This window comes from Tursiops truncatus, chromosome X, assembly GCF_011762595.2.
Source record: "Tursiops truncatus isolate mTurTru1 chromosome X, mTurTru1.mat.Y, whole genome shotgun sequence".
NCBI lineage: Eukaryota > Metazoa > Chordata > Mammalia > Artiodactyla > Delphinidae > Tursiops > Tursiops truncatus.
Window position 1 is genome coordinate 18,091,855 of NC_047055.1, and position 27,226 is coordinate 18,119,080.

The window sequence follows — 27,226 nt, forward strand, 5'->3', positions numbered from 1 at the left end:
GCATTTTCATCTATCACGTGCAATTAATTCTGGTTCACCACATTGCTGTCAAGTCTTAATTGGTTTTAAAAAAATCTAGACAGAACTTTATTCAGAAAATTACATCTTATTTAGGGAAATGCCCACAGTAGATAGTAAATGTTTTAATATATAAAATAAAACTTTGGAACCAATTTTGAACCAAGAAGGAACATAGTCGGCAGTAGAATCTTAATTATACCCATCTTTTCAAAAGTTGATTGCCTTTGATAAGGGCTTAAAAGTGTGGGACAAATGCCATCTGTTTTGCAAAGTTCTGGATACCAATGTGTACTTTATGGGTCCCTGATTATCGGTAGGAAAAAGGGTAGTCTGGCTTCATTCCATTCAATACACAGTAATCCCATACCTGCTCTGTGCAAAGGGCTAGGCTGGGCTCTGGTGATACGGAGACGGTGGTCCAGGTGAAGGGGCAGAATCACGGCCTCAAGTTCTTGATTTCTGAAATACAGTCTTTTGGATAGGAGGCAGCCTGGAATTGAGAGGCAGACCTGAGGTCTTGCCACAGTTTCACTGTCTTGGGGTGATATGACTCTGCCCAAATCGCCTAACCTCTGTCTTTCCGTAATTGGAACATGTGGTGATGATGCCAGCCTTCTAAGTTGTTACGATAGTGAGTATTTGATAGCATTTTGTAAACAGAGCAGTACTGGCCTCCTGAGTAGGCTTATTCTTGCTGAATCTCCCTTTCTCTCTGGCTGGGTATGTGGCTTTGCTACGTGGCAGAAATCACCAGAGGATTGTTGGCCAACTCCCTCAAGTTGGCGGGAGGATTTGGCCGGGGCAATTCCTAATGGCTGTGAGGCCTGCTGAAATGCTGGATCAGCTGAGTTGTGGTCTAGTGCTGGTTAGGGGCCGAAGCAAAGCCTATGCATTACTCACCACCCCCAAAAGGCATCTCCCTGACTGGGGGCACTGTGTCTTTCTTGAAACATCTTGATCTGGGAGAAGGGAAATGCTTCTTTCTTGTTCCTGTTTCTTCCTCAAGAGATTTCCCCCCACTTCTTTGCAGGTATCTTTTTACTCTTCAAATAAAGAAGGATTTGGCTCTGGGAAGGCTTCCATGCAGTGACAACTGTACAGCGTTGATGATATCTCACATCTTACAATGTAAGTAGCAAATGTCGACTTTGGGGCCTATCAGCCAGCTAGAGAACCAGGCAAAGAGGTTGAGCACCCTCAACATCCCTATCATCATGTTAGCGCTTCTCTGTAGAGGAGAGAAAGCCTGGATGAGATATATAGAAATGGCAGGGTCCAGTAGAAAGAGGCTGGTTACTGTAGTCATTGAGATTTGGATTCAAATCCTGTTTGTACGTTCTAACTGTTGTAGCCTTGGGTGAAGTCCCCTCATCTGTCTTTGCCTGAGTTCCCTAGTCTTTAAAAGAGTGACAAGAATGCCTTCTCACAGAGCAGTTATGTAGATTAAAAGTAAATGCTGATTTTCTTCTATCTCGGTCTAACCTTGGCCTCCCACTGCCCCAGGCTTGCTCTCCAGGAGCTGGTCTGGACTAATCTGGGCATGGACTTTGCTAGGCAAGCCCCCACTCCCTCTGCTTGCCCCAGGATCCATTTCTGGTACGTGCTTTCTGCAGCACATTGTCACGTTTAATGTGATTCCCATGTTGCTCTTTATCATGATTCCAGAGAACAAAGCACAGAGTACAGCAGGTGGAGAGAAACTAAAAGGGAAAAAGGCCCCAGGCGTCTATTAGAGTTCCCCATATCCTAGCAGCCAAGTCCTTGGACTAGGCTGAGTAATGTAGGCAGGGAAAAGAGGCCCGGGGAGCAGTGGGGCCTTTCCTGGGAGGGGGTGAAGCTGGGCACGTCAGGCTGCTCCTGTATCCCCGAGGGCAGGATTAAGGCAGCTGGAAATATTATCTCTTCTTCTAGGGCTGGCTGGACTTTCTCTCTCTTCTAGAGAGGCCGTCCAAGAATAGGCTGTTCCTTACTGTTCCTGAAGGATCATAACTTCATCTTTTTGTTTCAAAAGTTCATTTTTGACCTCTATCCATTGCCTTCCTGACAGTCCAGAAATGGTAGATTTCTGATTTCACTGGGAACTCCAGAATGAAGGGCTTGGATAGAGACAGTATATGAATCAGTGTTTACCAAGTGACTCATAAGCGAGACAGGATGAGAGCCCAGGGTCTCAGGAAGGCAGTGAGACCAGTAGTTATCAGGGAAGGCTTATGGATGAGATGGCTTTTGCGCTGGGCCTTAAAGTGATGCATAGGAATTGGATATGTAATGATAAGCAGAGAAAACAGAAAAGAAAAAAAGGTGATGGTACAAGAAAAAGTATATACAGAGGATGCAGCTCAAGTACAACTCGAGCATAGGGTCTGTTTAGGAGAGGTGGCAAAAAACTAAGCATCATTTTGAAGGGCCTTGAATGCCAAGGACACTAACTATATGTCCAGTATTGTTCTTGGGGTGGGGTCGGGAGATGGGGTAAGGCAGGTGGAGAAAACAATATTGGAAGACTTATCCTTCTCCGTTAGCTGCCTGTTTAAGGCAGCAGTCAGAGGATTGGGGCTCCCCAGACAGCCTCTGATGGGGGAGCCCAATTTCATTCTTAATAGTTCAACATTATGGATTTGAGCATTCCCTAGTGGCCATTTCAGGCATAGCACAGAACACTTCAGCTTTTCTAGAGGATATTTTGTTTGTCAATAGAAGCTCTTTCCACAGAAAAAAAGCGAAAGTTTCAAGGAGTCAGCTCTTCACAATCCATCCAGGTCAGATTATTTCACTGGTTGCTAAGACAGTGTGCAGAACACAGCCAGGATGCTCATTCGTTTGCTCATTTATTTATTCATCTAATATGTATGTTCTAGGCATTCAAGAACCTCCACATTCTGACCTCATCTGCTTAAATCTCTCTTACACACCCCTCTGGCTCTAGCCAGACTCTTCCTCCCAAATACAGTTTGTACATTCCAAATGAAGCCTCCCTTTTATGAATGCCCTTAGTACAGTAACTCTTCTTTGTCATTCACTCAGCAAATTTTATTAAGTACCTACTACATGCCAGGTACTGGGAACATAGCAGTGAAATAAAAAGATCTTTGCTCTCGTGGAGCTCACATTTTGGCAGTGGAGGACAATCAGACCAAAATAAGGAAATATATAATGTAAGTTTGAAGGTGATAAGTGCACTGGAGAAAATAAAGTATGGAAGGGAGAGAGGGAAATTCGGGGGCTGGGTACTGAATTTTTAAATAAGGTGGTCAGGGTAGGCTTCACTGTGAAGGTGATAGTCAAACAAAACTTGAAGGAGGTAAAAGACCAAGCTATGCAGAAATCTGGTGGAAGGGAGCTCCAGGCAGAGAACATCCAGTGCAAAGGGCCTGAGGTAGGAGCATGCTGGGAGTATTCAAGAAACATTAAGCAGGCTTTGTGGATGGCTGGAACTGAGGGAGAGAGGGAGACAGTAATCATGGAGGGCCTTAAAAGCATATTAAAGACCTAGGACATTACTCTAAATGTGATGGGAAGCCAATGTAGCATTTGAAACAGAGGAGTGAAATGATCTGAACTAGGTTTTAACTACATCATGTTGGCTGCTGTGGTGAAAACAGAAATTTGTAGCGAGTAGTAAATAAGCCATAGTGATCTAATGTACAGTATAATAAATATAGACAATAATATTGTACTATAATTATGTAATGTGATAAATATTGCTACAATGGCAACCATATTGCAATCTATAAATGTATCAAAGTAACATACTGTACACCTTAAATTGCTGCAATGTTATATGTCAAATTTATTCAATTTTTAAAAATGAGAGAAAATAGACTTTATGAGGGATGGTGGAAGTGGGGAGACAAGATAACAGACGACAGCAGGAGAGAGAGAGATGATGGTAATTTGGACCAGCGTGGTAACAGTGAAGGTGCTCACACCACATGCTACCTTCTATCACTAATGATATTTACTCATTTGTATGTCATAGGTCTCTTCCTAGATTGTTATAGTCCTGCATGGAGAGAATGTTCCTATGTTCCTATGTTTTCCTTAGGGTCAACGTAAGGTCTTGTGCTTAATACTTGTGCTTAATAAAGAGAAAGATTGGGGTGTGTGTGTGTGTTTAATTTATTTTTTAAAACAGCTCTATTGTGGTATAATGTGCATACCATAAAATTCACTCATTTTAAGTCTGTAACTCAATGGTTTTTAGTAAATTTACAGAGTTGTGCAACCATTACCACAACCCAGTTTTCAAACATTTCCATCGTGCCAAAAGAGCTCTCTCATGCCCATTGGCAGTCACTCAACCACTAATTTAATTTCTGTTTCTATAGATTTGCCTTTTCTGGACATTTCATGTAATAGGAATGATAAAATATGTGGTCTTTTGTATCTGGCTTTTTTCATTCAACACAATGTTTTTGAAATTCATGCAAGTTGTAACATGAATCACAGCAGTTTGTTCCTTTCTATTGCTGAGTAGTATTCCATTTTATGGGTATACCACATTTTATTTATCTATTTACTTGGCCAGGGACATTTGGATTGTTTCCAGTTTAGCTATTATGAATAATGTTATGAATATTCATGTACAAGTCTTTGTGTGGACACATGTTTTCATCGCTCTTTTGTAGATTTCCAGGAATGTAATTGTTTTGTCTTAAGGTAAATTTGTGTTTAACATTTTAAGAAACTGACAAACTGTTCACCAAATTGTTACAATAAAACCAGAAATGTATGAGGTTTCCAATTTCTCCACATCTTCACTAAAATTTGGTATTGTCTATCTTTGTGATTATGGTCATTCTAGTGCAATGAATCTCATTGCAATTATAATTAGCATTTTCCTAATGACTAATGATGTTGAGCACCTTCTCATCTGTTTATTAACCATTCCTATGTTTTCTTTGGTAAAATGCGTATTCAAATTTTTGCCAATTTTAAAATGGGTTGTCTTATCGAATTTTAAGAGAGTTTTATATATTCTTATTAAAAATCCTTTATGAGATCTATAATTTGTGAAATTTTCTTCCAATCTGTGGCTTGACTTTTCATTTTCTTTGTGTGTGTGTGTGCTCTTTTTTTAAAATTGAAGTATTGTTGATTTACAATGTTGTGTTAGTTTCAGGTGTACAGCAAGTGACTTATATATATATATATATATATATAGACTGACTGACTAGAATCACCAGTAGAATGTTGGATAGAAGTGGCAAGAGCAGACATCCCTGTCTTGTCCCTGGTCTTAGGGGAAAGCACTCAGTTTCTCACCATTTAGTATTATTATGATGTTAGCTGTAGGTTTTCCAACTTTATCAGGTTGAAGAAGTTCCCTTCAATTTTTTTGTTTGTTGAATGTTTTTACCATGAATTGGTGTTGGATTTTGCCCAATGTTTTTTCTGCATCTATTGATATGATAATGTATTTTTTGTCCTTTATTCTATTAACATAGCATATTACATTAATTAACCTTCACGTGTTGAACTGATCTTGCACTCCTGGGATAAATCCCACTTGGTCATGATGTATAATTCTTTTTTATATGTTGCTGGATTCAGTTTACTAGTATTTTGTTGAGGATTTTTGCCTCTGTATTCATGAGAGATATTAATCTGTAGTTTTCTTGTGATGTCTGTGTCTGATTTTGGTATCAGAGTAATACTGGCCTCATGAACGAGTTGGTAAGTGTTCCTTACTCTCTTTTCTGGAAGAGTTTGTGAAAAATTGGTATTTGTATCTTATCTGAATATTTGATAGCATTAACTAGTGAAACCATATGGGTGGGCCTGATTACGTTTTTTTGTTTTTTTTGTTTTTTTTTGTTTTTTTCCGTTACGCGGGCCTCTCACTGCTGTGGCCTCTCCCGCTGCGGAGCACAGGCTCCGGACGCACAGGCTCAGCGGCCATGGCCCACGGGCCCAGCCGCCCCGCGGCACGTGGGATCTTCCCGGACCGGGGCACGAACCCGCCTCCCCTGCGTCGGCAGGCGGACTCTCAACCACTGCGCCACCAGGGAAGCCACTGATTAAGTTTTAATGAGATTTGTACATTTATCAATTTGGGAAAAAAATAAATAGATAAAAGAGCCATTGATTTGGTCTTTTTAAAAAAGCTTGTTATATAAAGATTTTCATTCTAATGTGGTTTTGAAATATATAAATACACTTCACCTATCTAAAAATGAGCATGCCATCTGTCTAAAACACAATAGAAAACCAAGCCAAAAGAGAAAATAACTTTCTAGTACTCAAAACTGATGCCTCCATGTCCATGAATTTTACTCAATAGGAGAGCACCACATGATTCCATGGAGTCTATTTACTCTTATAATTCATAAAATGCGAACAGGTTTGGATATCTTCATTCCCCTTTTTTCATGTTAAAATGTGAATTTTAATTGTAAAAATTGTTTTGGGTGCCCATTTTATGGTAGATTAGAAGTCACAATTTGGAACCAAGTAGAGACTTCTTCAGGGGAAGTCAATGACCAGGAAGTGATTCCTATTAATCTGACAGAGAGGGAAAAGGCATAATAATGATAAAGAACACACAAGAATTCAAAAATCAAAACAGTTTCAAGCCATTTACTGTAGGGGCAGATAATCCTATATACCTCAATTGCCTTTGTAGGCACAGTGCTATTATAACAATAAATTGGATATATCTAGAATAGATTATGAGCAGGGATAAACTTCCAGTGATTTGGAAAAGTGAGAATAATTTCCAGAATTATTCACCGACTGGGGATTCCATATAGCAGGGTTTTACTAGATTCCCAATGTACAGAGTGATGAATGGCTGTGACTGGCTTGCATTGGAGTTGGCATTTGTATTCTCCTTTCTTAATAATGCCTGATCAAGGCAGAGGGAGGTTAGGGGGCTGAATTAGTTTGCTAGGGCTACCATAACACAATACAACAGACTAGGTGACTTAAAGGACAGAAATTTATTTTCTCACACTTCTGGAGGCTAGACATCCAAGATTGAAGTGTCAGCAGGTTTGGTTTCTTCTGAGGTCTCTCTCATTGGCTTGCAGATAGCTGCCTTCCTGATGAGTCCTCACCCAGTCTTTCCTCTGTGTACCTGCATTCCTGGTGCCTGGTGTCCAAATTTCCTCTTCTTATAAGGATACCAATCAGATTGGATTAGGGCCCACTCTACTGCCTCATTTTTAAAATAATCACTCCTTTATAGGCCTTGTCTCTAAACACAGTCACATTCTGAGGTACTGAGGGTTAGGACTTCAATATATGAATTTGAGAGGGAGGTCACAGTTCAACTCGTAACAGGGACTGATCAGAAGCAGAAGAGATCATCAACAGAATGTGGGAGAAGAAAATAAGAAAATATTCATCTATGATCCTGGAGCCTTTAAGACCTACACTGTGTCTGTGACTTCATAACAACCCACTGCTTCTTATTTGAAGAAGAACCAGTTAGGTCCTCCCCCACCACCCATATCCTGAAACAAATATACATATATTCAGGAGGTCTAGGGCTGCACTGGCTGCAAAGAAAGGGCTGTTTGGGGGAGGTCAGAGGGTCTGCTGGGTGCTCCACTGCTTAACTCATCAATGGTAATGTAAAAAATGTCACTTTACTGTCATGCAGCAGAACTGGGAGACTTTCATGAAGAAACAGATAGGAAATATTTGGCACAAACCCGGTACTTACCGAACCAAGACGATTTAGAGAGCAAGATCGTGCACTTCCATCAGAAGCACATGTAAGTACTTTCCCTGGCATCTGCTTCCGCCTGTTCTGCTGGCAGGGAAGACTGAAGCTGAGGACAGACTCTTAAAAGCAAGCCTTTAAGTCAGAGAAACTTCAGGCTCAAGAAAACACTGAGTTCCTCTTCGAGCTCTGGGGGTAGAGGTGTCATTCTTTTTTTTTAGGCGTCATTCTTGCTGCATTTATTAGGCTCATAAATTCTTTCCCTTTGCAGTGGCAGGAGCCCAGCTGAAGCTGACATTCTGCTACTGGACATAGCGAGGAAGCTGGATATGTACGGCATCAGGCCGCACCCTGCCAGTGATGGTGAAGGGATGCAGATCCAACTGGCTGTTGCTCACATGGGCGTACTGGTGTTACGGGTAACAGCTCTTTTCCTTTAAAGTCTTCAGTTTTGGGTGTTATCTTGGCTCAAACTTGAATGTCCATTCTCAAGGTGACCCCACCCCTCAGTCTTACCACCAGCAAGGAAAGGAGGCAGTGCTTGGAAGAGTTTAGGGTAAGTCTCCTTCCCTTGATGTCCTTTGCTTCCATTTGCAGTCTGGAGCTGACTGTTTTGATTCTCAGGAGCTCACACATTAGATCAGGCCAGCATGGTGAAGAGATGAAGTCAAGAGGCTCTTTGGAACTTTTAGACCCTAAATAAGAATACAGGTTTTTGGCATCCTAAAAGCTTAGGCTGTGAAATAAAGTGCATTCAGCCTGTCCAAATCCACCAGAAACAACCTGAAGGGTTGTTCTCATTCAGTTAGCAGTTTTGTTGGAGGTGCCCAGTGCCAGCTAGTAGGGAATTAGTGCCCAACCCTGAAAGCAATGGTTGATGTTTACTGACTCATCCTTTTCCCAGGACTCTGTTTTCCAGAGAGGGCTCTCTCCATCACCATTAATCCTCACTCCTTGGAATGTGGCCAGAACATATTTTTCAACAGTTTTTCAGTCTTTTTGGACTTCTTATATCTGTGAGCATTCAATGAATTTAGATCCAAGTTAAGGTTTAAGAAGCTTCAGAATGATAGGCAGATACCTAGACAGGTTTTGGAATGAATCACCTGTGACAAAGAAAGGGGTGGCTTCAGACCCACTGACCCCCAGGACCGAATTAGAGCACTGAGATAAGTCACAAAGCAGATCAGGTACAGACTTGGCAACAAGAATCTTAACCTTCTAATTTATGTGGTTATAAACTTTACAGCATGAGAGCCACACTGATGGACAAAAGACCCAATGGATCACAGGCACACCTGTTCACCCAGGAGGGAATTTTTACCCAGTCCACTCAAACCCTGATTCTTTTTTATTTTTATTTTTTTTTAGATAAGCAACAAAGATATATTATACAGCTCAGGGAAATATATCCATTATCTTGTAATAACTTTTTAAAATTTTATATTGGAGTATAGTTCATCAATAATGTTGTGTTAGTTTCAGGTATACAGCAAAGTGATTCAGTTATACATATACATGTATCTATTCTTTTTTTATTAATCTTTTAAAACATCTTTACTGGAGTATAATTGCTTTATGATGGTGTGTTAGTTTCTGTTTTATAACAAAGTGAATCAGCTATACATATACATATATCTCCATATCTCCTCCCTCTTGAGTCTCCCTCCCACCCTCCCTATCCCACCCCTCTAGGTGGTCACAAAGCACCGAGGTGATCTCCCTGTGCTATGTGGCTGCTTCCCACCAGTTATCTATTTTACATTTGGTAGTATATATAAGTCCATGTCACTCTCTCACTTCACCCCACCTTCCCCTTCCCCTTCCCCGTGTCCTCAAGTCGATTCTCTATGTCTGCGTCTTTATTCCTGTCCTGCCCCTAGGTTCTTCAGAACATTTTTCTTCTTGTTTTAGATTCCATATATATGTGTTAGCATACAGTATTTGTTTTTCTCTTTCTGACTTACTTCACTCTGTATGACAGACTCTAGATCCATCCGTTTCACTACAAATAACTCAATTTTGTTTCTTTTAATGGCTGAGTAATATTCCATTGTATATATGTGCCACATGTTCTTTATCCATTCATCTATCGATGGACACTTAGGTTGCTTCCATGTCCTGGCTATTGTAAATAGTGCTGCAATGAACATTTTGGTATATGGCTCTATTTGAATTATGGTTTTCTCAGGGTATATGCCCAGTAGTGGGATTGCTGGGTCATATGGTAGTTCTATTTTTAGTTTTTTAAGGAATTTCCATACTGTTCTCCATAGTGGCTGTATCAGTTTACACTCCCACCAACAGTGTAAGAGGGTTCCCTTTTCTCCACACCCTCTCCAGCATTTATTGTTTGTAGATGTTTTGATGATGGCCATTCTGACTGGTGTGAGATGATATCTCATTGTAGTTTTGATTTGCATTTCTCTAATGATTAGTGATATTGATCATCCTTTCATGTGTTTGTTGGCACTCTGTATATCTTCTTTGGAGAAATGTCTATTTATGTCTTCTGCCCATTTTTGGATTGGGTTGTTTGTTCTCTTGATATTGAGCTGCATGAGCTGCTTGTAAATTTTGGAGATTAATCCTTTGTCAGTTGCTTCGTTTGCAAATATTTTCTCCCATTCTGAGGGTTGTCTTTTCATCTTGTTTATGTTTCCCTTTGCTGTGCAAAAGCTTTGAAGTTTTATTAGGTCCCGTTTGTTTGTTTTTATTTCCATTTCTCTAGGAGGTGGGTCAAAAAGGATCTTGCTGTGATTTATGTCATAGAGTGTTCTGCCTCTGTTTTCCTCTAAGAGTTTGATAGTTTCTGGCCTTACATTTAGGTCTTTAATCCATTTTGAGTTTATTTTTGTGTATGGTGTTAGAGAGTGTTCTAATTTCATTCTTTTACTGTCCAGTTTTCTGAGCACCACTTATTGAAGAGGCTGTCTTTTCTCCATTGTATATTCTTGCCTCCTTTATCAAAAATAAGGTGACCATAAGTGTGTGGGTTTATCTCTAGGCTTTCTATCCTGTTCCATTGATCTATATTTCTGTTTTTGTGCCAGTACCATACTGTCTTGATTACTGTACCTTTGTAGTATAGTCTGAAGTCCAGGAGCCTGCTTCCTCCAGCTCCATTTTTCTTTCTCAAGATTGCTTTCATGTATCTATTCTTGCTAACCCTGATTCTTGCTATTTCCTATTGCATGAGAGAAAATGGGAAGGGTATGAGAGCAAGACCGTCATGTTAGTTGTGATCTCTTTCATTGTGAATACTTCTGTGGACAGTTGGGAACAATATAGATGGTCTATTTTGTCCTACCTGAAATCCAGTCAAAGAGTATTTATGTATTGAGTACCCTCTATCTGTTCTTCATTGTACTATTCTTTCTTTAACAAAAAACAGCTTTATTGAGCTATAATTTGCATAACATAAAAGTCATCTGTTTTAATGGTACAATTCAATGAGTTTGAGTATATTTATAGTTGGGCAGCAATCCATTCATCCTTCTATCAGTATACTTATTTTACATCCACTCTGTGCCAGGTACTAGAGCTGCAGAGGTAAACAGGCATGACCCTGACTTAAATTCTAATAGGAACTTAAATTCCAGTAGGAGGAAGACAGACAATTAAACAAGTAATTATAAACAAATGTGATGTGCTTTGTGCTAGAGGAAGCACAGGATGCTAAGGTAACACATGTGAAAGGGACTTAACATTTAAGTAAGACCTGAGGAAATTAACCAGACCAATGGGATATGATTGCCTGATGAAGGAGGGTGTTCCAGGGAAAGGGCACACAGGCAAAGGCCCTGAGAAGGATAAAGGATGACATAATCAAGAAACTAACATTAAGCATGACATATGGCTCCTGTCATTACGATAGTCACAATTTATTTTGAAAGACCAGAGAAATAACGATCAATATCAGACAATGAGTAATCAAAAGCTAATCTATCACATTTACTTTAGTTGCAGAAGTAGTATACCCAACAAAATAATGTGGTTACCTGTAGACAGTGGTTAGATGGGGACAGAGGTAGAAGTGACAGTGGTGGGCGTGAGACTTCTCAATATATTTATTTTTGTGCCCCCTTTGATTTTTGGACTATGTGAGCAAACAAACAAACAAGAGAGTTAAACTGTTTGAGTAGTCCAGGAGAGCTAAAGGAGTTCAGAGGAGTTAGAAATGGGTGTAGGCTATGGCAATGATATGGAATATCCTAGAGGAGGTGCTAGTCATTCTGGGTAAGGAGAATGAGGAGACCTATGGGAGGGAAGGTACAGAGTAGGATGGAAAGGTGTTTTCTGGGAGCAGTGAGATCAAAGTTATAGTCAATATAGTTGGGGCAAAAAAATCAAGCCAAAAGAGTTTAGAGTTGATGTAGGTGGTGCAGAGCTATTGAAGGGGTTTGAGTAAATGAGTGGCAGAATAAATGGGATTTTTTTTAAAAGCAGTTGAATTTGGAAACATGGGAAGGGGGTGAGATTAGAGGAGCTATTGCAGTTCAGGTTTCCCCTGCTATTTGAAAGTAGAGCAGTCCTATGAAACCTTTCCTAGCTGAAAGAGTGTAAAGTGAAGAAGCATTACCTGAGGACACATTTTGCTAATGGGTGCACAAAATAAATCGAGATAAAGTACCGATGTACAGTTCAAAGCTATGGTGGCTTGATGCTGAGCTGCCGAGCAGAGTGTAGTTCCTGGGGAAGGAGCTTAAGAGGTGCCGCTCTCACTGCTCAGGGTGTGTGCTGGCTCTATAACAGCTCACTGCAAAACAAATGCTGATTTTTATTTTCTCCTTTTTTGGAGTAAAATCAAAAATCCTCTTTGGATTTCTTTCAGTTAGCAAAAACTTGTAATAATGTGGGTCTTTCGTCAAAGCGAAGTAAAAGCGAAGTGGCATAAAGTGAACTTTCGAAAAGTGGGGTATACCCGGATACCTGCAATCTTTTTCTACTGTGATCCCCTATCCTGGTTAGAAACTTTTCCCAGGCATGCCCCTTCTTACTTGCATTTCAGAGCAGGCTTGTGTCCCACCTGGAATGCCTTCTTTGGCCATAGCTTCTATCTAGTACAACTGGATCAGTCTGTGCAAGAGATAGATCAAGGATAGTCCTGTTCATGAAGTGCATTTTCCAACAGGTTTGCATTGTCTTACAAACCAGCTTGTGCTGAAATTCATCCTGAAATTTGCATGTGTTTCATCATAGGGAAATACAAAGATAAATACTTTCAACTGGGCTAAAATCCGCAAGTTGAGTTTTAAGAGAAAACATTTTCTCATCAAACTTCATGCCAACATCTTGGTAAGTAGCTTTTGAATAACTTCTTTTACTTTCTACTCACTTGAGATTTCTTGGTTGTTTCTGCAAATGGTTTGATTGTGAGTGATGAAATCTGCCTGGCCCTGACCAATAATATTCTCCCTCTTTTGCCTCTACATAAATAAACCAGAGCTTTAGTCATATTTTTACTAAAGGCAAAACACTAAGAAATCCTATTGGCAGTTCAAAATGAATAAAGTAATAGGAAAATGGGGTGGCTGGGATGAAAGACAAGTCTCCTTAGAAACCATTTTTCAGGGATTTGGTAAGTCAAATGAAAGAGCCCAGATCTAAGACTGTGGACATATTAATTCAACGTTATTTGCTTCCTTTTATAAAGCATTTTCATCTTCTTTCCTTAAGCAAAAATAATTGAACACCTACTACATGCCAAATAATTGAATACCTACTCTTTCCCAAAGCAGGATGTGGGGAGTGGGTATATATTAAGCAAAAGAAGCAACTATTGGGCAAGGCTGCATTGTACAGGGTGGGACAAAGGGGCTAGAAAGAATTTTTTATGACTATAAAGGAAATTAAAAATATGTATCAACTACATTTTTGACCTACAGATAATTCAGTAGTTTGGGCTTCATTCTCTGAACCTTAGCCTTAGATAAAAGTGTTCATTTGAGCAGTTCAGAAGATTGAATCCAGTGCGAAGCTTGTGACGAATCCCAGGGCTGCATACAGGGACCTGGAGAGGAATGAGAGAAGGGGAGCAGCAAAGTGGACTGCACACGTGCACGGGCAAATGGGGGTATATAGTGAGTCAGGAGATGGGGCAACATTGCACTTTAGGTCTGGAAGACTAAGCTCCCCTACAGCCGATTAGAATACGCTAAATGAGCAACACAGAGCATCATAGAACAAGGCAGCATAAAGAGGGAGAATGTTTCTAGCTGGTGTGTTAAAAAGACTCATGTATATACAATCATCCTATAAAGCCTACCATTTGTAGGAAAGATCTCCTCCTCCCTCCCCTTTTCCTGTTGGTCATTTATAACTTCTTGCCACTTTGAAAGGATGTCCTTTGATGTTCATTTTAACCTAATTTACAACTTCATAAATATGTTCCTGGCAGAGAAGAGGGGGTAAAAAAGCGTGTGAGGTGAGGAGGGTGTGCAGAGCAAGATTTGCTTCTTAGAGAAGGTTCTGTTTTTGAGCAGTGGCCCTGTCTGTTCCTTGGAAGTTTGCCAATCATTTGGTTTCAGTAGGTGTGAAGCCAAAGGGAGCCAAGTGGAAAATCAGAAGCTGGATGGGCCCCTGGACCAATAGTTTAGAAGACGTTGGGATTTGAAGGTCTTTGATATTCTTGAAGGATGTTTTGCTTGATGGAAATTGGTTTATACAGGTGTTGTGCAAGGATACCTTGGAGTTCACCATGGCCAGCCGAGATGCCTGCAAGGCTTTCTGGAAGACTTGTGTGGAGTACCATGCTTTCTTCAGACTTTCTGAAGAGCCCAAATCAAAGCCTAAAACCCTACTCTGCAGCAAGGGTTCCAGTTTCCGCTACAGGTAATTAAATATTGCACACAGGCAAACTAAACACACAACTTCTTTTCAATAGCATGGAAGGCAGTAGGAGGAGCTTGAATTCTAGAAGCAATAAAGAATCCATTTCAATCACATAAAGGATGATACCCTTTACTGCTCATTCTCTGTGTGACTCATTAAGTCAATATTTCCTAACAGGGAGGTAGGGGCAGGTGTACACCCCACTTAAGAGGTTAGATCAGAATTTCTGCAAGGATAAGGGGGCATATGCCGTTTGAGAAAACGTAGTCAATGAACCTACTGTTTTCCTTACGTGCAACTTACATGCTAGCCATAGGAAGGACAGCTCAACAACATCCTTTTGGTGGTGGTTAGGGAAAAGATAGGGTGAGAAAGCACTGCAGGGGCTAAGGGATTTGAGAGGTTGAACAGTATTGTAGTGGAGGCTCCTTACTACACGTTAACACCTTGGAGGAAAGGAAGCGAGGTCAAAATAAGAACTTGTTTTTACTTGATCCCACCAGCCTAGGAGTTCTTTGGAAGACGCTTTCAAACTCTTAGCTAAGATAAAAAATTCGAATCCAGTGCTTCCTGTGAAGGATTTTTTCAAGTAGTAGAAGCCTGCCCCAGTAAAAAGTGAGATTTTTACAACGTACATATTTTTATGGACTCTTTCCAAAATGTATTCTACAAATCCCTGCCTTTTTAAACAGATGATACTGAGGATATTTGTCCCTTTTCTTAATGACCTATTATAAACATCACTTATTTATCCTCTGCTGGCAGCTGTAGTGCAGTGGCAGCCTCAGGGCGGGGGAGGCATGTCAGACCCTGCACCACAGTGATAAATGGCCCAGACTTTTTGGATTTTATTATGTTAGTGATTTCTTTTTTGGCTCTTGTGTTTCTCCCAGCAATCAGCTGGCTTTCTTTGCTAGTGTATGTCTGACTGGAGCAACCTTCTTCTACTGTTTAGTTAGCTGTTTTTCTCCTGTCATGGATTGCGAGACCAGACAAATAGCCTCATTAGAAACTCTGTGTAAATTTGGAGGAAGGGGAAAGGCCTTTAAAGGAAAGTATATTAGTTTTCAAGGCCAGAATTTGTAACTGCTATATAGCGCTGTTCAGAAGCATTTAAAACTTTCTGGGTTCTGAATAGTTGAGGTTGCTCTGCCAGATCCTCGGGTAAATGGGTGTATTATTAATGGGATGGTCAGAGATTCACGACATATGTCATTCATCCAGAATCTTTCGATTTCAACAATAAATGACACTTTTGAGTTTTAGTTAGCCTACTGGGTTACAAAGAGCATTCATAAAATTGTTTATCTTGATTTTATAATAGCGGAAGAACCCAAAGGCAACTTTTGGAATATGGGAAAAAGGGGAGGTTGAAGAGCTTGCCATTTGAAAGGTACATGGTTTTGTTTCTCTTTGTCACGTTGATTTTTTCTTTTTTAACATCTTTATTGGAGTATAATTGCTTTACAATGGTGTGTTAGTTTCTGCTTAATAACAAAGTGAATCAGTTATACATATACATATGTTCCCATATCACTTCCCTCCTGCGTCTCCCTCCCTCTCACCCTCCCTATCCCACCCCTCTAGGTGGTCACAAAGCACCGAGCTGCTCTCCCTGTGTTATGTGGCTGCTTCCCACTTGTCACATTGATTTTTAAGTTGAATTTAGAGATTTATAGGGATCCTGTACTCACACGAAGACTATTTCAATTCCTTCTCTGTTTGGGGATTTCAGGAAACATTACCCATCTCAGTACCATGAACGACAGTGCAGGTCCTCACCAGACCTCCTCTATGATGTGTCAAAACAAGTAAGGTTTTTGAAAATTCCTTCTTCTTTATATAAATGTAATACATGCACATTTCAAATGCTTCCAGGAATTAATTCTGCCAGAATCTCCCAGTATGTAAAAAGGTCACTCTGGTCAAGTTGCGTTAGCCTCCTGGGGAGGTCTGTCAACTCAGTCTCCAGCCAATAGAAGAACATTGGGTAAACTGGTGTGTGTGCCTTATAGACTGGAAAGACCTGGCACGTTTTTAAATTGCAACCTGTATTTCTAACATCTTGCAAAATGCAGATCCAAACGAATTTCTATGGCTTTGTATTTTTAAAACTAAAAGCTACTTTTTTACCTATGAAAATCTTAAGGCTTAGAAGAAGCTATAAGGTCTTGGGTTAAGTTTTTTTTTTAAGTTTTTTTTTTTAAATAAATAAATTTAGGGCTTCCCTGGTAGCGCAGTAGTTGAGAGTCCGCCTGCCGATGCAGGGGACATGGGTTCATGTCCCGGGCCGGGAAGATCCCACATGCCGCAGAGCAGCTGGGCCCGTGAGCCATGGCCGCTGAGCCTGCGCGTCCGGAGCCTATGCTCCGCAACGGGAGAGGCCACAACAGTGAGAGGCCCGTGTACCACAAAAATAAAATTTAAAAAAGTAACTTTAAAAATAAATCAATAAATTTATTTATGGCTGCGTTGGGTCTTCGTTGCTGCGCGTGGGCTTTCTCTAGTTGTGGCGAGCGGGGGCTACTCTTCGTTGTGGTGCGTGGGCTTCTCATTGCGGTGGCTCCTCTTGTTGCAGAGCACAGGCTCTAGGAGCGCAGGCTTCAGTAGTTGTGTCACGCAGGCTCAGTAGTTGTGGCACACCGGCTTAGCTGCTCCGCAGCATGTGGGATCTCCCCGGACCAGGGCTTGAACCCGTGTCTCCTGCATTGGCAGGAGGATTTTTAACCCCTGCACCACCAGGGAAGTCCCTTGGGTCAAGGTTTTAAAGTACTTTTGCTATGTAATTTTGTTAAGAACAAAGTACTATTCTCCTGGAACTGTGAGATGATGGCTTCATTTGAGTTTTATAGTATGAACCATTGCTCTCTCTTGAAAAAAATTAATCAGAGGTCTCATAAACTCTGTCTTCATTCAAGTCAGAGGCAATTTTTATCTGAAAGGCATCACAGAGGTATAATGCTGGAAGGTACCATCTATTGATTGACCATCTCATGCCATTTACAGCCCTCCTCCCCACCATTTTACAGAAAATAGGGAGGAGGCTGGAACAGGGAGGTTAGGAGACTTGCCTAAGGTCACACAGCAAATAAAGGCAGAGCCAGGACCAAAAGGCAGAACTCCTAGCTCATGAATACAGCTACTTAACCATACTGCTTGAAGTACGATGCTGGCTCAAGTAGATAGAGAATGCGGAGGCTGGGAGTGTGATGGTGTTGAGAAAGGAAAGCGTCGTGTATTTTTCAGCACATAAATTGGGATGTGGTACAAGTTATTACCTTTTATGTATCTATTTATCAACCCTGGCATAGAACATGGGTTGAAAGGCCTTTGTGAAAAACTACCTTTGAAAATTCAAGGCTGATTTAGATCCCTGCCCCCACCCCAACCAAATGGCTTTTTCCTTCTTTCACCAACATGTTCTTTCTCTCAAGGTGGAAGATTTGAGACTAGCCTATGGCAGTGGGTACTACCGAAATGTGAATGGAGTGCACGCCTCTGAGCCTGTGCTGGACAGCAGGAGGAGAAACTCTGCAGTGGAGGTGACCTTTGCAGCCGAGCTGGAGCATTCCAAACCAGAGGCAGAGCCCACATCATTACATCAGTCCCAGAGCAGTTCCTCGTTCCCTTTTATTTATACAGACCCTGTCTTTACCACCGACCCCGATCCTGACTACTTTGAGGAAAGGAGTCCTCTAAGCTCCTTCCAAACAAGCTGTAAGTTTGCTGACAATCACACGAGCACATCTTCTGCCCTTATAAGCAAAGTGAGTCCAGCAAGGCAGCTAACTTACACAGATGTGCCCTATATTCCTTGTACTGGTCAGCAGGTTATTATGCCTCCCCAAGTCTTCTTTTATGTGGACAGACCACCCCAGGTGCCCAGACAGTCTCCAATCATGGCAGAGGAAAGGGAAAGGCCAGACAGCTGTCTACAGCCTACCGCAATGAAGCCAGCCAAAAGAAGCCCAAGGAACCTCAGAATGAAGAGCTTTCAGCAAGACTTTCAAGAACTCCATGAAGCTATGGCCCAAACTACTGGCAGGGGCAACCTCAATGTAGATCTAGAAGAGGAAGATCCAAATTTAGAAGATGCATTTGCATATAACATTCAAGAGCCAACCCCTAAGCGGTCCCAGAGCCAATCAGACATGAAAACTATCCGTTTTCCTTTTGGATCAGAATTTAGACCTTTAGGGCCTTGTCCTGCTCTGAGTCGTAAAGCTGACCTGTTTACATATGTGTTTGCAGAGCAGGAGTTTCCAACAGTTTTAGTGGATCAGGGAGCAACAGAAGGGTATGTAGCTAGTGAATCCAGTGATTCTGAATCAGAGATTCTTAAACCAGACTACTACTCTTTGTATGACAAAGGAATAAGTTCACCCACGGCCAGAATCCGCTTGTCTTCTGGTAGCCTACAGCTAGATGAAGAAGATGAAGATGTCTCTTTCAATACATCAAGTGCTGAAGATACGACTTTGTGAAAACCACGTAATTACTTTTTAGCTTAAAACGTGAACCCTATGAACATTTCCAGGCCAATTCCATGTTACTAACTTAGGTGAAACATAAGGAACCTTCTGCAAAAACCACTTTCTTTGTTACCATGCATTGGTATTAAGGGACTCTTCTAAGATTAGGCACTTAGCTTATGAAAGATCCAGCTCTGCCCCATTCCTCAAGCCTCACTCTTCTATTCCCTCTGAATCATTCTGGAACATGCCCTTTCCTCACCAGCCCCATAGCAGAGTGAGGTGGGTATTTGTCATCTCCATTATACATTTCCCCAAAGAGACATTATAAACGAAGGTCAGGCTCTTCAACACTGAAGAACAGTGACAGTATGGATTGACCTATAGAATTGGGTTCTGATATCATTTAGCGGTTTAGTAGACTGTGAGTGTGTTGGTCATGTTGTTCTTAAACAATACTACAACTAAAGGTTTCAGTCCTCATTATTCATGTGGGACCCAGTAAAAATGGCCCTGTTTTATGTTAAAGACTTCAATTTTTTTTTTTTTTTTTTTTGCCGTACGTGGGCCTCTCACTATTGTGGCCTCTCCCATTGCAGAGCACAGGCTCAGCGGCCACGGCTCACGGGCCCAGCTGCTCCACGGCATATGGGATCTTCCCGGACCGGGGCACGAACCCGCATCCCCTGCAATGGCAGGCGGACTCTCAACCATTGCACCACCAGGGAAGCCCCAAAGACTTCAATTCTTATAACATATGTTAGGGGGAGCATGGCTCTCCTATATTTCAGGAACAAGAAGGAACATAGATCCTCTCAACAGAACACAAGTTTATAATTAATCTAGGACTTGGCAGAATTCTAAACCTCAGGAATTCAGGAGTTGATCAATTGCTAAAGCCAGACATCTGCCTGATGGGGATAATATGATGTTTGACTTACTCTCTATTCTTAACTAGCTATAATATGTAGTGAAAGATAAAAGTTAACATGTTGGTCTGTTTATGTAATCTCTCCTGTAAGCATTTTTTTTTGCCATATCTTGTTGTGTGCATGTAGGCAAGGAAATGAGATGAATAGCATTTTAATAAAGAGTGATGGAAACCCATTTATTTGAAAATTAAGTTGTAAGTATGAACTTCATTTTGTTTCAGTCAGTTTCAGAAGTAATTGGCTCTAGCCTATAATTAAGGGAAGGGACATTTAGAGAACAAGGAAAAGGAGGGAAGCAGGTAAAAATGTATAGTCAGGGATGGAGAAGTGGTAGAATTGGGGTAGCTGAAAAAAAAAGGATAGTACTCCAGGCTGAGTTAATGAACTAAAATTCTATTTTTTTTTTTTTTCAAAATTCTACTCTTGGCCGATTCAAAATTTTTCTATTATTTCCCTTGGAAGGTATAGCATTCTATTTGAGAACTTTATTTTCTTTATTGATTTTAATGGTAAGTAAAACATATTTACAAGATAATGTTAGGTAGTGACTTCAAAGAAATGATGCAATTATGTAAGCAAGCTATTTTTATATATGACTGAATGGAGAAAAGATGGATGGAATAGTTTTCTTACTCTCCTAGTCCTTACACCACAAAAATCCCTTTGAATATACCTCACTCTACCTCTTTCCAACATGCTAGCACTTTCCTTCCTGCTCCTGGAATCGAATCCGGTAACTCACAAGTCTAGAATAGCTATTTAATAATAAGAATATATTGAAACCCAATCACCTATATATTAATCCTATAGATACTCAAAGCTATATTAAGTTCATCTTTGACCTTTTCTCTAGGAAAAACTCAAATTCTTTTAGGATTATATGCTATTTCTCATCTCAGTTTCTAGAAATCTTTGTGAAATTTGTTTCCCCCAGAGAAATACAGCGTTCAAATCTGTATAAAATTTCCTAATAAAACTATAACTAGGGTGACCATAAAGTTTATTGTGTAACCTAGGAAGGACATTTTTGAGTGAAAGAGGACTCTATTAATAATTTTGTCAGGACAGGAGGCAGAAATCAGGACATATTCACTGGAGCTATAATCAATGTTTAATAATATGTGAAGAATACCTTCTAGTTTCCAATGGAAACACTGGTGTAAAAGTTCCAACAATAAATGAAAGGGGACAGGAGAAATGATTTGAAACAATTAAAATACCACACCATACCCCCACCTCAAGAAAACTAACACTGGGGACCAGGAAATTTAAATATTTATTTTTAACCCCCCCGCAAAACACTGAAGTTTGCTTACCCAGAAACAGTTTACAGGACTAATAACTATAATGAATAAGCAATACAATTTTCTATCTATGGTGCAGCTGTGCTGTACAGTTTCAAATAATCAATTTAAAAATTTGTTGCTTTTATTTTTACAAAAATATTCATTTGATACATGATATGAGCTGCAAAATTACCACCAGACCTCTACAAATTATAAACTGTAATTGAGTTTCAGTTACATAGCAGGTGAAAAATTTAACTGAACTATTACTTCAAAATACAATGTGTTAAAAGTAATTATTACAGTATAGGCACCAATGAAAAAATTTTCTTGGCATGTGACACAAAAACAACTTATTCAAGTGTCTGTATTATTACAAAAAAGGAAGAGGTAATGGCCACTTTGACTAAAAACTGTATTCTTCACTTGAAGAAAATCTTTCTTCTAATATTTGGCAATTATTCGGTTTATTAAAATGACTTTTGTGCAAAAACCAAACTGTTCAGACCCAAACAATAAAACATTAACTATCAAAACTAATTAATATCAATGATTCTACAACTACTGAAATATAGCCCCACTTCAGAACTTAGGCAGGCATAATATATATACTGGGCTTAAAAGAAAAAGGTATTACCCATGTAACAGTACCATAAATATAACTGAAAATTAACTGTACAGTCTAACTTACCTTTGTACAGACAGAAATCATCCTGTACTATGGTTATTTTCATATGAACTAGAAAATGCTTATTTAAATACCCTTTCAAAAATGAACAAATGATGTTTATGTATTGGATAGTTATGAGGAAAAAAAATGTATAAATAGTTTATAGGACATTTTATGACCATGACAAAAATATGCTGGTGTAAATTATATTCATACCTGTTGATCAGGTATTTATAATCACATGATAATCAGCTTCTTTTAAGCTCCCCAAATCCAAGCATATAATATGCGATTTGAGTTGATTTTAAAAATGAATTAAAAACTAATTCTTCCGGTATTACCAAAAATCCATCCTTGGCTAATTAGTACTGCTTTAACTTTCCAACCATGTTAAATAAGGGTCAATTGTGTCTTCTATAAGAGAAAGTAAATACTGCACACCAAGAGGTACCTCTGTTGCTACATGTTGCCTCTAAATGTTTCAAACGCAGGGCTCTCAGATGTAATCATCATTGAGCTGCCTGGAATATCATACCCACTTGGGAGAAGAGTCAATAGTTTTCCAGGTTTCATTTCTAAGAGCTTATTAAAAACTTCTGCTTTGGGCTTCCCTGGTGGCGCAGTGGTTGAGAATCTGCCTGCTAATGCAGGGGGCACGGGTTCGAGCCCTGGTCTGGGAAGATCCCACATGCCTTGGAGCAACTAGGCCTGTGAGCCACAACTACTGAGCCTGCGCGTCTGGAGCCTGTGCTCCGCAACAAGAGAGGCCGCGATAGTGAGAGGCCCGCGCACTGCGATGAAGAGTGCCCCCGCTTGCCACAACTAGAGAAAGCCCTCACACAGAAACGAAGATCCGACACAGCCAAAAATAAATTTAAAAAAAACCTTCTGCTTTAAGAACGTGTGACTTGTTTCCGCCTCCCCACCAGTAGTCATTTTTAGAATATGCTTGTGTTTAAAAAAAAGCTTTTTGAGGCTTGATGATTACAAAAGTTGAATATTTAGGATGACTTTGAAAGACCTGTATGTTTCATAACTGTACAGTTAACTAAAGATCAAAACATGAAAGGTATTCATCCTAGTAACTTAAGTAATAATGATACCTAAAAGCAAAACTGCATCTCAACATTTACTAGAATACAGGTGAAACTATAGTATTAAAAGTTATTCCTTACAAAATAATCTCTTTAAAATATAAAATGATAAACACCATCACAAAATAGTTGAATAGCTTCTTCCAAATCTTCAATGTCGCAAAGATCCAAAAGGCACGTGGAGCTCATGAGTTAAGCACTGTTAAGCTTGAAGTAGCTTTGGTGGGTTTCTCTGGGTCCATATGAAATAGAAGCCACTAACAAGGAGTTTCTTAGGGGGATTCATCTGCTGAACACCTATAAAATTAAGAAAAACTTAAATTGATATATAACTATGCATGTGTCTATTTTACATCTGTATGAACTCTGCAATGAAAGAATTGATTCAGCAAACAAAAATTGTATTGCGTCTCATCATGTAAACGTTAAAACGTAAAGCAGTTCAAAAATCCCTTCTGGGTCTGATTTTACAGCTTCCAATGATTTGTTTGCAAATTGGAAAAGAGGGGAGGTTTCCACTAAAAACTAAGGGATTTTAAGAGGGGCTTTAGCTGATGAGTATAAATAGGCTTTATCAGCCAGAAAGATCTAGGAGATTATGTGTTTTACAGGCTGTATGGTTTGTTCCAACTTGATCCCAGCGGCATCACAAATACAAAGGAATATAAAGATGCACTGAGAAGCAATATAATGGGATTAAGGCTAAGATTAGTAGTGCTTTTTATAACTTGCTTGAGCTAAGGAGTTGTGTTTGTATATGCATACAAAAGTCTTGTTTTTAAAGGGAATTTAAAAATTAAATGTAAGAACTTTATTGAATGTGAACAAAGTTAAAGCAACAGTTCAAGAGGCAGTATAGAAACTGAAATCAAACATAAGAACATTTTAGAGTCTTCATTTGAGTTTCTCTACCTAAAATCCTTAACTTTTCTTATGGGGGTTAAACTTAATGAACTTTAGCACTGAAACAATGTGAACAGCAGTGTAATAAGAGTAGTGGCAAGAATGAAAGCATTCCTCAGTGGTATTTACAAGGGTCCAAATAAGAATATGTCCCCTGACCTTTTGTCTGTACTCCTACTAACAGGGAGAGGAAAAAAAAAAAAAAAAGCCAGGCCATTTCCTTCAGTGGAAAACTACCTTGTAATGCCCGAAGATAATAATTCCAAAAGCTAATGTTTAAGATGGGCAACAAACAAACAGTTTTCAAGCATATGACTATTAAGAATTGACTTTGTTAGGAATAAACAGAATGACTCAATCAAGTAGGTAATTATATTACCGCATCATAAATGAACATGCAACAGAAAATGTCAAAATAGTTTTTTTAAAATGACATTTCAAGCTTACTTTTGAAATTTTTCAATTAATTTCTTCACCATTTTGTCTGTGATGCCAGGGCAGGCAGCTTCAGCCACAGCAATACTTTTCTCCAGTTCTTCGATTGCCTGATTCCTGCTAGCATTATTCTCATCCTGCTGTTTAAGCTGAGAAAGATCAATAGCTATAACATTTAAAATTATTATACTTCTTAAAATAGATATCCAAAGCTAATGAATCTGTACTTACTTCAGCAAATGCAGGTGTGATTATCATAGACAAACAGCTCAGGGTTTGTACAAGATCTTGCTCCTTTGAACAAATATTATAGATTATACACATGACATTAAAATAATCATTCATGTGCATTCATTGGAATCCTCCTCCCAAAAGACCCAATACAGGGCAAGTTTCCATGCTTTCTTCCCATCACTAATTCCCATCCGTCATCCAGAAGTTCTCTAACTTAGAGGATTACAACTGATATACATGATTCCACTGGGTTTAGATAGCTCTAGGTAAAATGCATTTTAAAACATACCAATGGCCACTTAAATGACTTCTATGACCTTTTCTTAATTAGCTCAAAACGAATGGCAAATGAAACCTACTATGGACACAGTGAGGTAGATGAGCGTTTAGGGGTATTAAATTCTAACGATTTTTGGCCATCATACTCTCACTATATAGTTCGAAAAAGTCTACCAAGAGGAAGTGATCATCTCCATATACATACTGCCCCATTCTGTAGTTTCTTTGGATCAGGCTTCTTTCGCACGGTGGTAAAGCTCCATTCAGGATGAGTATTATTTTCCCTGCTGGTGGATTCCCTAAAGAGATTGCCAAAGATACTTCTATAAGCTCCTAAATGCTACAGCTTGGTGAAAATACCTAATCAGTGCAGCCAGACTCCGAACGGAGAATTGTCCCGATGTATAAAAAATCATTTGATCTCAGTTTCAAATCGACGCTGCTTTTTTTTTTTTTTTTTTTTTTTTTTTGTTGCTGTACGCGGGCCTCTCACTGCTGTGGCCTCTCCCATTGTGGAGCACAGGCTCGGGACGCGCAGGCTCAGAGGCCATGGCCCACGGGCCCAGTCGCTCCGCGGCATGCGGGATCCTCCCAGACCGGGGCACGAACCCGTGTCCCCTGCATCGGCAGGCGGACTCTCAACCACTGCGCCACCAGGGAAGCCCTCGACGCTGCTTTTTACTGAAGAGTAGCAATGGTTCTCAACTCTAAGTGTGTACCAGCATCACACGTGAAGGTCTCTTACTATATATAAAGCCCTGCCCCAACCCCTTCCCACTGACTAGATCAGGATCTCCTGTAGTGTGGCTTGTGATCTTTTTTTAATTTTTATTTTATATTGGAGTATAGTTGATTTACATTTTTGAAAGGCTCCATGGGTGACTCTCATTGGGCAGCTAAGGCCAACAACCATTAGAACAGAGTAAAAACAACTATCCTGGTATTTTTCAGACCTTTTAAAAGTTGGGCAATTTCTCATAAATGCAAGTAGTATATCTAAAGAAATTTGGTGTTGCCTTTGTGTCAATTCAGCTAGCGAAGGAGTAAATTAAATTACGGACTTAGAGGTTAAAATGTTAGTATAAATGCTGCAGTTAAAAAACAATGCAACTTTTTAGGGTGTACAAATGAGATATAAATGAATATTTCAATGTCCCGGTCTGATCACGGTTTGGTACATGGCCAAGAGCTGGGAAACGTTAGTTCTCCAGAGGGATTTTGCAGGTTGCCATCAAAGTAAGAGAAGACATTGCTCCTCATCACTTTGGGCAAACTAGTAAAACACCTTAAATCGAATTTTGTTCCAAAATTTTGTAATATACTCAAGTATCCACTAGGGGTTAGACCGAGACCATTTAAAACTAAAGCAATTCACTTCTAAGAAAAAAAACGTGTTTCCAAATTCATTGTACTTCACAGACGGTGATTTTAAAAGATTTTCACAGTTTCTAAAGTCAGACTTTAGAATAAGGTTTATATTTTATGCTAGAGAAAGCATATTGGATCACCGTTAAAATATATGCAATATTAAAATGGGCTATCTACATAAAAATTAAATAATTGGTACATACGAATCAGAGCCCTCAGAATCAGATTCGTCATCACTGTGTCCTTCCGCCTTCCATCTCTTAAATCGATCTATCAGTTCAGTCAGATAAGAAGTCTTCTTTGAATTTTTTACAATGAATTTATGTTTCAGAAGTTCTTTAGCTGTAGGACGCTAAGGAACAAAAAAGAAAGGATGCATGAATATTTCTAGGCTCTTTTGATTGCAAGGAGTGATAAGAAATCACTTCAGCTATTAAGCGGAAAGGTGTAAAAGTATGTCTGCAGATATGAGGATAACTAAAATGCCACAGGACAATAGCTAATTCTACTTTTGAAGTGGCTCAAGGCAACCAAATTAAATTCACTACTTTGGTACCAATTTGCTAAAGTCCAATGGGCAAAAAGTGGCCTACCTACTAGCAACAGGCAGCAGGGCTTTCTTAAAAGCAGAGAAACACATGGCAGGACTTTGATAATTAAGTAAAAATTTTAAAATGTTTCAAAATAGTGCTTTAAAATACTTTTATTATATTTACTGTAAATTGGAAAAAAGAGTGAAAACTAGCAAGGCTGTAACTTTAATTATCTGCACATATCATATGACCCCCTTCTTCATCACACATTAATTCATATCGCATCTAAATACAAACACCGGGTGCTGTGGGGGATACTTTTCCCCCTAGTATTTTATTACTATGAGAATAGCCATTAGCAACTTAAAAATCGTCACATCAAATTCAGTTCTTGTATATTTCTAGTTTCTCGAAGTCATCGGGCAGCTTTATTTTAAAAACAGTAGAACAACTGTAATCAACTTTGCCAAGTAAATGAATGGAGCTCATTAGACTT

At 39.6% G+C, this 27,226-nt stretch overlaps 2 protein-coding genes across 4 annotated transcripts in view; one reads left to right on the forward strand and one right to left on the reverse strand.

The window, feature by feature from the left end:
- Positions 1-281: 281 nt before the first annotated feature.
- Positions 282-21,712, forward strand: FRMD7 (FERM domain containing 7). Its single transcript, XM_033849687.2, has 8 exons — positions 282-1,149; positions 7,628-7,742; positions 7,962-8,109; positions 12,893-12,988; positions 14,361-14,524; positions 15,849-15,917; positions 16,260-16,335; positions 17,959-21,712. Exons 1-8 carry the CDS (start codon positions 909-911, stop codon positions 19,006-19,008), a joined length of 1,959 nt encoding a protein of 652 aa, XP_033705578.1. The 5' UTR covers positions 282-908; the 3' UTR covers positions 19,009-21,712.
- STK26 (serine/threonine kinase 26) overlaps positions 21,186-27,226 on the reverse strand; it is a 65,087-nt gene continuing 59,046 nt past the window's right edge. For 2 of the 3 annotated variants that reach the window (XM_019919042.3, XM_073799324.1), the window contains 5 exons: positions 26,401-26,549; positions 25,035-25,128; positions 24,548-24,610; positions 24,329-24,465; positions 21,186-23,275 (listed from right to left, as the gene is read on the reverse strand). In XM_019919042.3, the coding sequence (XP_019774601.1) occupies positions 23,251-23,275; positions 24,329-24,465; positions 24,548-24,610; positions 25,035-25,128; positions 26,401-26,549 (468 nt within the window). In that variant the 3' untranslated portion in view covers positions 21,186-23,250. Of the gene's footprint in view, positions 23,276-24,328; positions 24,483-24,547; positions 24,611-25,034; positions 25,129-26,400; positions 26,550-27,226 lie in introns of all 3 variants that reach the window. The other variant, XM_019919043.3, reaches the window with a different exon arrangement.